Genomic DNA, 12451 nt, shown 5'->3' with positions numbered 1-12451 from the left:
CTTATCCCACCTATCAGGAATGACAGCTTCACTGCCTAAATTCAGGATGGTGTCACAAAATTAAATATTTTGTGTCCGCTTCAATTTATTTATTGCTATGTAATGAACTACAACCTTCCTCCCCCTTTTGAAGTGGCAATGATGAATAATTGTAGGGTATGATTAGTACTAATCTCAATTAATAGTCTCTTATTCTCTTTCCACTATAACCACTAAATCCAATTTTAAATTATATTTATTGTCATCTAACTTTGTGTAGGGTCACCTTTTCACTGTTATTTTTTGAACATTCAATACGAGTCTAAACTCGAAACATTAAACCTATACGTACAGAAGTTCTTACATGATGGAATAGTAAATGTGACAAAACCCAATGCGTGACAACAAAAATATTCCTCTTAAGTAGAAATTAAACTCATAAACTTTCATTTCTATCAGGTTTAGCTACATATTCACCATAAACAAACAAAAACACCACCACATAATTCTATACTCACAACATTATTGATCTTGTAATCATTTCACATCCTTCCCCACGCCTTATAAGATGTCATTATCATTGCAAATTACAGCAAATTATAAACTTTACTCTGGATAGATGCATTGCATTTAGTGCTAATCCTAAAATCCAATTCAAATTTTTGTCATTCCAACGGTAGGTTGGACTAGGTTGATAAGTTCTCACAAATATCTTTGCCAAGTGGAAGCTACTGATTGAACAGTCAGATACTTTATTAAGGCAGTAAAGTCTGAAGTACGATATTTTTTCTGGATTTGTGCCTGCCTTTATTTATTTCTATCTTGCATTATTGCATGGTGAAAAGGCCATTCACGTTAAATGTTCGCAACAACGTACTATTATTACATTGAAATTCCGTAAGATGCCCCTTAGGTTCTTCCAAAAAACATGGGCAGTTTAGTAAACTAACCACCCACGCCAAGAAAAAAATCACGATTCCCAACTTTCAAATTTTCAATATGATTTGAACTCACGATATTAAGAGTGATGGGTAGGATATTCATTGATTCCTATATTAAATTTTTTTTTTTTTTTAATAACGTAGAATGATTATATACGAGTTGATCCTTTGAATATTAATATAATATAAGCCTAACCTCGAATTATCATACCCTCGCATACATAAATTTCTCATTTATTGAAAATATAGATTGAGTGAAAGCCCAGAACGTGATCTCAAAGATATTATTTGTAATAGAAATCAAATTCATGATCTCTTGAATCTATATAATCTAGTCTCAGAGAGATTTATTAGTTAGGCTATGACCAAAATAGTTGAGAAATTTCGCTTACAAGTTTGTTTCAAACCTCAATACATAATAATGATATATTCATTATGAGTGCCTAGTTTTAAATGTACATATAATAAGATTTTAATACATATAGAGAATAAGATTCGGAAAAAATAATTAAATATTGAGTTGTAATTATAATAGACCATCATGGCATCCACTTTAGTGATTCTGAATTCTGTCACTACCAAATACTGGACCCCCCCTACTGAGTTGCCCACTCCGATAAACAAACACAACCTTACTTACCCATTCCAATAATTTCAGGAAATTCTCAACAATATGGCACACCATCCGAGGATCATAGTTTAATGTAAATTTTATTTTTTTTTCTGGAATTAAATTCCCCGAATAAGGGTTTTGAATCCTCCATCAGATATGGCACTGTATAGTGCGCTCGTACTTGTCCAGCTGGCTCTGCCACCACCCAATGTAAAACAAAAGCTAAAGAAGATAAAGTGATCCCCACACCACACTCTTCAGTCTTTTGATTTTTCACTCTAAAATTCCCCATATATTCATCCCCTTCTACCTAACTCTGGCAGCAGGTTCCGTGGGCCTGTCTACTTTTGGCGAAGGGGAGCCCCATTAATTCCATATGAATTTTGATCAAGTCTTACTTATCTTGAGTATATTGTGCCCTGTTCTAATGATTTGAGATTTACGCTCACTCAACTATTAATTGTGCATATTAGACTGATTGGTTTCTCTGGGAAAAAAGAAAGAAAAGAGAATGATGGTTCAGACGGGATATTATAATGAATGCCTTCTTTTTGCGAGCAGGAGAGGGAGCTCTTTCTAATACTTTCTGCCAGTGACAACTGGATGTGTGAGTGGAACAGCTGTAATGCCTCCACGTGGCGTAATTTGGTTGGGGAGATCGGCATTCAATCCTTTTGAACGGGAGATGTCGTACCAAGTGCCATCCACACCGTCCCCAGCTATAGGACAGCTGGGCTGGGCACAGTAACGGCTACATTTTTAATTTGGGTTTTTGCAAAAACTCTCTTGATGTTCGAGTCCACGTGGCTAATGACGTGGAGAATGGACTAATCTGACCTGTCTGTCCAATGGCATAGTGATTGTGGGTTCTTGTAGAGGAAGCCAACATTATTGGCTATAAAAAGGGGAGTGTTTTAGGGAGACTACGCAGTGTTTCAGAGTAGTAGAAAATTCACACTCTGTCCTAACTCTCTCTCTATCTCTCTCCTCTGTTTCTTTTGCCTCTCCAATGGCTGTTCCAGTGCTTAGAATGTCTGTCTTCGTGGTGGGGTTCTTTGTGGGTCTTGTAATGTTCGTGGGTTTTGCTAGCTCAGCAAAGTTTGATGCGCTTTATCAACCCAGTTGGGCCTCTGATCATTTTCTTTATGAAGGAGAGCTTATCAAGCTCAAACTTGACAAATTCTCTGGTATAAACCCCATAATCTCTGTCCCAATAAATCTCTGCTTCCTAATTCTCTCAGTCAATCTATATGCATTGTGTGTTTTGTTTATGGTTTCTCTCTGCTCGTTGTTGCCTTCAGCATCCATAAAGTTATGTTCTATACATTCTTCATAGATTAAATGGTTTGTTGATGATGTTTTAGGTGCTGGGTTCCAATCGAAAAGCAAGTATATGTTTGGGAAGGTTAGCATACAAATTAAGCTGGTAGAGGGAGACTCGGCTGGAACTGTCACTGCTTTCTATGTGAGTCCACTAGCATCGCCAGTAATCCTTTAATTATTCGCCTTTTTCGGTGCCTTTGTATTTAGCATCACTTTTGATATGGAGTTGTGAAGAACAGCAGAGCTGGATTATTGACATGGGTCCCCATGCAATAGTTAAAGCCAATACATTGAACAAATTTTCCAGTTGCAGACAATTTAAGTGTTGGATTTATTCGATGAATTGATAGGTAATTATTAATATTTGTACTATAGGAGCTACCGACTCCTTGAAAACCCGTGAACTTCATTACTATGCATTTGTTTTGTACACAGACTGTCCAAATCCCATGGACCAGCAGAGTTTGCAAAAAGCAATCACAGTCCTTTCTCTAATTGACTGAAACTAAACTCTTAAGTAATTCCACAGTGATGATAGTGAGGTTTCTATAGAATTAGACAGGTGGGTTTTAATCTAAGCTTATGTATGATTTGTCAAACAGATGTCATCAGAAGGTCCAAATCACCACGAGTTTGACTTCGAGTTCTTGGGCAACACCACTGGTGAACCGTATTCGATCCAGACTAATATCTATGTGAATGGCGTGGGTAACAGAGAACAAAGATTGAACCTATGGTTCGACCCCAGCAAGGACTTCCACACCTACTCAATCTTTTGGAACCAGCGCCAAGTTGTGTAAGCCCCAGACACCCGATTGCAAATTTGGCTTCTTGTTCATATTCTGTCCACATTCTGTTTGTACATTTTATTGATCTCACACGATGAAATTATGCAGATTCTTGGTGGATGAGACTCCAATTAGAGCGCACACAAACATGGAACACAAAGGAATTCCATTTCCAAAGGACCAAGCAATGGGTGTTTACAGCTCAATATGGAACGCAGACGATTGGGCCACACAAGGTGGGAGGGTCAAGACGGACTGGTCCCATGCGCCCTTCACAGCCACCTATAAGAACTTTGAAATTGACGCATGCGACTGCCCAGTGTCAGTTGCAGCATTTGATAATGCTAAGAAATGCAGCAGCAGCGGAGCTAAGAGATACTGGTGGGATGAGCCAACGCTGTCTGGACTAAATGTGCACCAGAGTCATCAGCTCATGTGGGTTAAGTCCAATCACATGATCTATGATTATTGCACCGACACTGGTAGGTTTCCGGCGACTCCTGCAGAGTGTCTGCACCACAGCCACAGCCACAGCCACAGCCACCGCCACTGATAGTGATTTAATGTGGGTGTTTGAGTATGGATGGTGATGGGTTTTGGGTGACTGTAAAAATGGGAAATATGGGGATGGAAGATCATAACTTGTAAGCATGGGCTCCATGCATGTTTCATATGTTTGTTCCTTTATTTGCATTTTGTATGATATGATCATCGATCAATATGGCTTCTCTCTGTTTCTTATTACACTAAAGGGACGATCACACTACTAAAACTAATTCATTCTAAAACAGGGTAAGACTTGAGGTTTATTTGTAATTTGGTAAGAGATCAAGCCGTCCAGGCTCACAACCCACGGACTTCTGAGGAACGTTTTTGTACTATTAATTCCTCTTTCAAGAATAATAAGCAAGGCTGATTGTGTCTGAGGGTCACAGGAAAAAAGAGATTGTCCAGTAAGGCAGAGAAGCCCGTTGAGATTTGAATTTGAAAACTGGGTTTCCTCTAAGATCAATCAAATATCACAGTTTTTTTTAAAAAGTCAACATCACATGTTTACCAATTGTGATTTTCATGTTACAAAATGTATTACGGACCGAAAAAAATATTTGTTATTAATTTAAAAGTGACCTCTTATCTTATATACTTCACATTTTCTTATGGATGATATGGAGTGATCTATATATACATGTAGATGATTTTCATGATACAAAATGTAATATGGCTTGTGGCATTGTCAACTCGAGCTGGGGCTCCATAAAATTACAGACCTAAATGTAAATATAACAAGTACATCTCCATCACATTGATATTGCTAATGCCTTTCAATTTCTCTCTTCTTCTGTTTCCCATAGCTTGATAATATCCCCAAACATGTCTGTCAAGTACAAACATGTGGAAACTGTGCATCATTTAATGCTGCTCAACACAATAACCAGCCAGCATTAGCAGCACAATTAAATCGTCTCTTACCCACAGTGGACCCCTAATTTAAAGAACCATAATGGTTTTTTGGGGGCATTTGCTTTAAGGCTGCCCTCTCCAGTCTCCAGCCAGGGATGAGTAACTGTTGGTTTCCCATCTTGTGCATTTTAACTGCAATAATAGAGGGCACATATACCACAAGAGAAAGGGAAGGGAAGTGACATTTGAGGGAAGTGATGGCTATCTACCAGAGTGGGATCCATCTGGAGGCCATCCCATTAAATTATGCATGACAAAAAAGTTGGAAAGTGGTAAGAACCAAATGATTCACTTGAGTGTTTTTCTTTTCAACAAAGGTGAAAAGCCTTACCCAAAAATAAAATGTACCCCATGGAGTGAATTTTGTGGGACATGGAAAGAGGATGTTTCTACGCTATAGTATTATCTACATGTTAAAAACAAAATTTATAATAGTCTCAGGCAGTGAGTAGTGAATTTGCCGTACCACAAACCAGCAACAGTGTTCATACCTGCCAAATGCACCCTTTTTTACTTGAACATACTTGCGCAGTCGGACAAAAAAAGATTTTGGCCAAGCAATGCTTTATGATATCATTATATCGTCGTGAGTTCGAATGTGAAACTATAGGAGTTCTTTCGACTCTTAACCCAACGCGGTTGATAGTATTTTCAGTGTAAAACTTGTCGGTGAATAATATTCTTCATGCTTAAATCCATTTTCAGGGGAATAAGCACCTACTAAAACTGTACATGGAGACATGATTATATTCTGAAACCGTCCTGGAGGATAAGAAGCAAGTGAAAAAGAGAGGCCGGAGAGATGACAAAACAAAACCCATCAGTTTTTCAAGACTGGAAAACTGTGCATTGGAGGTTTAAGTCTAACATTGATGGTGATAGAATTAGCTTTAATCAATTGGAGATTGGATTGGCGAAGGTGGGGGATAGTAAAAACACAATAAAAGAGAAAATTAAACGAGATCATTATGAATTGACGAAGTGGTGAAATCCATAATAACTTTGCCGTATGGAAATCCTAGCAGAGTCATTAAAGCTATGACAAGTTTTTTTTCAGGTTAGGATGCCTAAATTACCCACCCAGACCGAATCAAGTTTTTCAGAATGGTGAAAATGCTAATATTGGATAAAACAGAAGACAGCTATTGAAAGAAAGGTGATGTAGGCATCCGATTCGAATGGGCAAGGCTACAAGCTTTATAGCGTCAAATTTGATGTTATTGGAGGATTTATTGAGTTACGATGGGATTAAGTCTCATTTCCCACATTTTTTTGGAGGAAAGTGTGAAGTAAAAAATAATAAATTGTAACAGAGAGTAATAAGAGAATACAGAGAACCAAAAAGTAATGGCTCCCTTTGAAGATTCTGATTTCTAGTAGGCGGACAGAAGATAGATACTAATCCATATTTAAAAAAAGAGAGAGAGATAATAATGTGGGCTTTTCTCCAGCTCGTAAGCCTGAGCCCATAAGACAACATCAACTGCAATGAGCCTTTAAAGGTAATTCAGGGGCCCAAATTATCTCCAAAGCTGAAAGCTGATTACTTGGACCCATGACAAGTGAGGTTTAAATAATTTGGGCCGGGTTGTTAAATGGACTAACGGGTTTTCGAATACATATGATTTACTGCGGCATTGGAAAACCCAAATATTTTTCATTTCTTTTTGTGAAACCCAAGAAATGCCAATTGTGAGCCCGACAGATGCATTAGGAATTGACCGTCCTTCAAGTTCAAGATTCATATGTAATCTCTGCCCTCCGGATCGTGAATGCAACCATACATATTTGTGGATCTGCCATCAAATTTATTTATTTTTATGACATCCCAAAGTAGTTTCAATCTCGATGATGTATCATCAGCTGGTCGAACTGAAGTCAGATATTATCCTTGATTTTGCCGAGGTTGGCCTATATATACAATAGAACAAGTGAGCTAAGTGGAGCCATGAGGTGTGTTTGGAAAAGCTTCTCCCACGCTCAAGTTAGTATGTTATCAATTGGAAAGTGTTCGATGATAAATGCTCGGTTGGTACTGTGAAGAGGCTCTCTCCTCTGTTATCATGCCTTATGTAAGCTTTTCGGATACCTTATCCTGGTTGGAGTCTTCGACTCTACCTTGGTGGATGACCAAAGTGGCTTCTTGATTTATGTGGTAATTTGGTATTTCACTATTTCGTGGTATGTCTCAAAATTCTAGTGGAGGGTGATTTTGATATCTTCAATTTTCATTTTCCGAATAATGAAATAATGAAGTGCTCGATTTCAATAGATAAATATTATGAGATGCTTGTTCTACACACACTCTACATTCCAAATAAGTGCCATTAACAAAGAAGGATGTGTAAGGCGGTCGTGGATTTCTTTATCTATTATAATTGAATAAGTCGAAATGGAGTATTGGAGTTGGTTATGTATACCGAATCGCAATTAAGAATACAAGTACGATTATTGGATTATGGACTAAAATCGCCGACGTATCTGTTGTTTTCAAGACACCAGGCAATAGGACTCCAGTTGGACACTCTCTTTGTCTCTCTTCCCAAACTCCACCTTCCTCTCATCAAATCAATACATTGGATCCACACGTTCACAAACAAAAACACACATGGTCATAAAATCTTTGATCCCTTCCACGTCTATATATGTGTGAGTATATATATATATAAGGGAAGGAACCCCAGTCCCCTGATTTTCCAAACCCATGTGACCAGCAAGCAAAGATTCACAAGTACAATTGGCCTGCTCTGTTTTATTATTTGATGCATCTTTCAGTCATGGCTAGACTCTGTGTAGTCTGCCTTATTCTTGCAGAGATCTTGGTGGTTCAAGTTCTTTCTAATTCATCTCATGGTTGGGTGGTGGATCCGTGTGAGGCGGTGGCTAGAGTCGACAATCAAATTGCACCAACTAGTGGTGCAGAGTCATCTAGTGTGTACGGAGCGGCTGAAGGTCCAGATATCAGACGCTTGGGAAAGCATCATGCCCCTGATAAGTCTATTGCCGGTGGTGAAGTGATTATAGCAGGTTTTGTGACTGCCATCTTTGCTGCTGTTTTTGCTTACATTAGAGTTACTACAAACAGAACCGTCACTAATAAATGAGTTCTCTGTGACTTTGATATTGATATACAAATCATAGATTACTTGGTTAATGTACATTTTTTTCAAAGATATTAATGTGAATACGAGAATACTATCTATATATTTTGATTTTTTTTTCTTGCGAATTTACAGGTCAGTTCATCTGATCTTGTTTTCTTCCCATGCATTTCTAGTGGTGTAGTCGATCACCAGGGAAAAAAAAATGTTGATTCATGAGAAATGGCAAATCTGTAGCAATGATTCTGTATTTCTAGCATGGCTTGTGGTTGAGTTGATGAATTAGAGTCCGAGATTATCTTTGGAACCACAGAGGTGGATGTATGCCGCTAAGATTGGTAGTTCAAACCAATAGAGACTAGGGAGTATCTTATTGATCTCATGGGCTTTCGACCTACTTCTAGGGAGAGGTCAAGAGCTTCATTTTCACATACATGGACTTCAACCCGTCTTACATATCGTCAGCGTTGTGTGAATTATTCCGACGGCCCAAAGTTTACCAACACTCGACTGTCCAAATGATATATTAGGCTGGATGGTTACTCGATTAAAAAAAAAAGTGTCTTTAGTCTTGAGTACCGGTGTCCTGTGGTTCAGCTGGAGTCGCAATGGTTTGAGGACCCAACTTGATGGTGACTAAAGGGTTCCACCCTCCTTCCCTCTAATCCAGCTTGTATAGACCCAACATTAGGCTCCCCAACGCGAATATACGTTGGGCCTCTCAACGTTAAGACTTGGACTCAGCCAGACTCCTGGATAGAAAAATAAATTTGACAGCCCAAGAAAGGCCCACCATGACAATTGGTTAGGCTCTAAAAAGGCCTTGAAAACTACGTACTGGGGCCCAACTGTATGCGCATAGGTCCATGTGCCCATTAATAATCTTTTAAACCTTTCAATCTCCCTCTCTCTGACTCTCTCTCTCCCTCTGTAATGCTCACCAATGGCTTCTTCAAATTGCTGGCAGGCACCAATCTACATAACTGTCTCAGTTGTGTTGGCTTTCTTTGCGATCTCCACGGCATTGCATTCTTCACCACCCGGCGATTCGGCGCCATCAACTAAACCAATAACCCACAAACTCTCGTTGAATGCCTCGAGAACTTTAAGAAAATCTGGGTTCAAAATCACAGCCACCCTTCTCCAAATCTCTCCTGAAATCTTTCTTTCTTCCCCAAACACGACAATATTTGCAGTCAAAGACTCTGCCATCGCCAACTCCTCTAGTCATCCATGGCTCCTTAAAGATCTACTTCAATACCACATCTCTCCCTTATCACTCTCCATTTCAGAGCTTCTCAAGAAATCTCAAGGAAGTTGCTTGCCTACCCTTCTTCGGAGAAAGAACATTGCCATCACCAAGGTTGATGCAAAAGAAAGAGTGATTGAGATTAATCATGTTCTGGTATCACACCCTGATTTGTTTCTTGAAGGTCCCATTTCAATTCATGGCGTTCTTGGGCCATTTTTCACTCTGGATTCTCAGAATGTGAGTCAAGCTCAGGCTCTCATACACTTACCAGGGTGTCAGTCCACTAGTTTTCTTTCCCATATCAGTGATTCCATGGACATTATTGATTGGACAAGGATCATTCGTCTCTTGAGCTCTAATGGGTTTGTTTCATTTGCAATTGGGTTGAATTCTGTTCTTGATGAGATTCTTCAAGATCACAGAGACTTGAAGGCTGTGACAATCTTTACCCCACCAGACTTCGCGTTTGTGGCGGCATCTCCTTCACCATTGCTGCATAAAATTGTGAGGTTTCATATAGTGCCAAAGAAGTTGACTTTCATGGATCTTGCTTCCCTACCAGAGAAAACTTTGCTAAGAACCATGGTTCCAGATCAGGATCTTGAGATTACTGGAAATGGAAATATAACACAAGGAGTTAATGGCGTGGACATTGCAGCACCAGATTTATTCTCGTCCAAGAAGTTTATAATTCATGGTGTTTCTCAAGCATTTCAGATGACCGAGCTTCCTAATGCGTCGAGATAGCATACTTGAACAACGGGGGCAGGATATTTGGTTTAACAAAAACATTTAACTCTTTTTTACTTTTCATTCTATCTGTAATGTGCATAATTCTTATGTACACTGCTAACCTAGGAGTCTTTGTTCTGATAAATTTTTCTAACCTCACTCTGCTCTCAGCTCTGAGACATAGATATTGTGATACAATCGAAAGTTATGTATGCAAAAATGGAAGTGGGATGTGGGTTGTTTCATTAATCTAATGCTCAAAGGAATGAATTGGATCTTAGATTGAATTGGTCATTCAAATGCTCAAGCTACTCTCAGAAACTCAAGTTCTTATTTTCAGCGGTATCCACGGTAAATTGAAACAAAAGGAATACAAACTACGACTCAAGTTCCTAATTTCTCCTCTTGAGGTCTCAAGGTAAAATGCATATCAAATCCAACTCAAGTTCATTGATTTCCTATGCAGTTTCTCTCGATCCAATAAAGCTGCGGTTTTATCATGCTATCATGGGATGTAGAGGACATGAATGATACAGAAACTTGATTTAGGCATTGCTGAGTACTATCAAACAATGAGATGTGAATCCAAACACTAGAACACTGATCCTACATGTCAATACTCCACCATTCTCAACTCTTGTTTTTTTTAGTACCCTAGAACAACGTGGACCTGAACTCGAGCCGTCAAACCCGTGCGCACAAAAATTTCTCACTAGACAACATAATAAGTTGGGCCAAAACCCAACTTGTGGCCACAAGGGTATTGCTACAAATGAGAATCAAACTTAAAATGTCCCGAGTCATACACATCATCAACCCTTACCAGAGACCAGTTTCGCATTGTGCCAGCAAATGCTTTACACTAGTGATATATAGACTATAGTACATAAAGTATCATCTATCAGACTTTTGATTAACAAATAACAAGTCATCACTAATCACATCATCCAAACCTCACATCATCAATAGAAGTATTACAGGCTTACAGCAGTTCAATCTTTCTAGAAACAATGAAGAGAATGATCATCAAAATCAAAGCTTTTACACTAGTGATGTGATACAGAGGCATACAGTATTAGACTTTGGATCAACAAACAGCAAGTCATCAAATTATCCGAACTTCACATCATCAACAGAAGTAATTACAGCTGTTCAATATTTCTCGAACGATGAATATAATGAACATCGAAATCAAAGTAAGAAAATTACCAAAGATTCAAGTTGTCTTAGCTCTTCGAAATATAATCCCTGTCATCTTCGATCCAATCAACGTTATATTCTCCACTCTGACCACCTTAGAATTCTTGAATAACCCAGATATCTCCGTTACCTCCGTATCCCCACTAGCATCCACAACCACTACACACACCCCACCAACCCTCAATGTCCTTTCCATCTCAGCCGCATACCTTCCGGGGAAAAGTGCCTCCTCGAAATGCCCACTAAACGCAAAATCAAAAACCCCATCAAAGTAGGGCAGATTATGAGGATCCGCACGCTTCACTAGAGGAGGCGAATCGACCAATTCAACGCCTGTGACGTCGGTCAATCCCATATTTCGGAGCGCCATGACCTCGTGACCAGCGCCGGCAGAGACACAGATGGCCCGGGAATGGTTGTGGAGGAGATCCAGATGATGGAGATTGGTGAAAAACTGGAAGTAAGAGGAGACACGCGTCTGCCATGACTTGGAGGACCAGAGGCGGAGGTTCTTCTTGTGGAGAGGGAGATGCTGGCGAGGGGACGAGTCACAGGAGGATTTGGGGAATCTGAGGTGAGGTTTCGGAGGGGTATTGGGAGGAATGCAGGTCTCTGGGGTTTGGAGGGCGACGATTAAAAGAGTGAAGGTCGCTATGGTGATTGCGGCAATCGAAAATTTGTTGAGCAGGCTCTCAATGTGTTTCTCCATGGTCGTCTTGATGGAGGATTATTGCCATCGAAACAATTCCTCCATGGACGGTTTGAGTGCAGACTCGCACTGAAGCTTCCGTTTCTGATCTCCAATCTGGATTAGCTGTCCCGCAATAACGACGTCGTTTCTTGAAATTTTGACGAAAGGTCAAACGACGCCGTCAGTGTCATAACTAATTAAATCTTAACAACCAGACGTCGAGTAACGGTCCAACATAGACAGAGTTTACAGCGTGAATTTTTTCATGGAAAATTGTTCAGACAGCTTATGAGAGGGGAGGAGTGACAAGAGTCAGACCGTCAGAGTGAGGATGTGATCTGGTGATTCTCAGAGAGTCGGAATAAAAATG

The 12451-nt window shown here is 39.5% G+C and overlaps 3 protein-coding genes across 3 annotated transcripts; 2 read left to right on the top strand and 1 right to left on the bottom strand.

Moving 5' to 3' along the window:
- The first annotated feature begins 2453 nt into the window (after positions 1-2453).
- On the top strand, positions 2454-4388 carry LOC119991984 (xyloglucan endotransglucosylase/hydrolase protein 9-like). Its single transcript, XM_038838552.1, has 4 exons — positions 2454-2720; positions 2898-2998; positions 3459-3652; positions 3753-4388. The coding sequence occupies exons 1-4, from the start codon at positions 2543-2545 to the stop codon at positions 4195-4197; spliced, it is 918 nt and encodes a 305-aa protein (XP_038694480.1). The 5' UTR covers positions 2454-2542; the 3' UTR covers positions 4198-4388.
- A 3881-nt stretch (positions 4389-8269) lies between these two features.
- Positions 8270-10438, top strand: LOC119992133 (fasciclin-like arabinogalactan protein 21). Its single transcript, XM_038838781.1, has one exon. It carries the CDS (start codon positions 9150-9152, stop codon positions 10203-10205), a length of 1056 nt encoding a protein of 351 aa, XP_038694709.1. The 5' UTR covers positions 8270-9149; the 3' UTR covers positions 10206-10438.
- A 683-nt stretch (positions 10439-11121) lies between these two features.
- Positions 11122-12244, bottom strand: LOC119990758. The gene has a single exon (XM_038836842.1). The coding sequence runs from the start codon at positions 12097-12099 to the stop codon at positions 11407-11409; it is 693 nt and encodes a 230-aa protein (XP_038692770.1). The 5' UTR covers positions 12100-12244; the 3' UTR covers positions 11122-11406.
- Between the last annotated feature and the right edge of the window lie 207 nt (positions 12245-12451).

Source organism: Tripterygium wilfordii, chromosome 22, assembly GCF_013401445.1.
Source record: "Tripterygium wilfordii isolate XIE 37 chromosome 22, ASM1340144v1, whole genome shotgun sequence".
Lineage (NCBI taxonomy): Eukaryota > Viridiplantae > Streptophyta > Magnoliopsida > Celastrales > Celastraceae > Tripterygium > Tripterygium wilfordii.
The sequence above is the reverse complement of the archived record's forward strand: the minus strand, read 5'-3'. Positions and strand labels throughout refer to the sequence as shown.

Excerpts from the sequence above, each read along its gene's own strand:
- LOC119991984 (XM_038838552.1), top strand. The coding sequence starts at position 2,543 with ATGGCTGTTCCAGTGCTTAGAATGTCTGTCTTCGTGGTGGGGTTCTTT. Across the intron at positions 2,999-3,458 it reads GAACTGTCACTGCTTTCTAT|ATGTCATCAGAAGGTCCAAA; the intron begins GTGAGTCCACTA and ends TTTGTCAAACAG. Across the intron at positions 3,653-3,752 it reads TGGAACCAGCGCCAAGTTGT|ATTCTTGGTGGATGAGACTC; the intron begins GTAAGCCCCAGA and ends GAAATTATGCAG.
- LOC119992133 (XM_038838781.1), top strand. The coding sequence starts at position 9,150 with ATGGCTTCTTCAAATTGCTGGCAGGCACCAATCTACATAACTGTCTCA.
- LOC119990758 (XM_038836842.1), bottom strand. The coding sequence starts at position 12,099 with ATGGAGAAACACATTGAGAGCCTGCTCAACAAATTTTCGATTGCCGCA.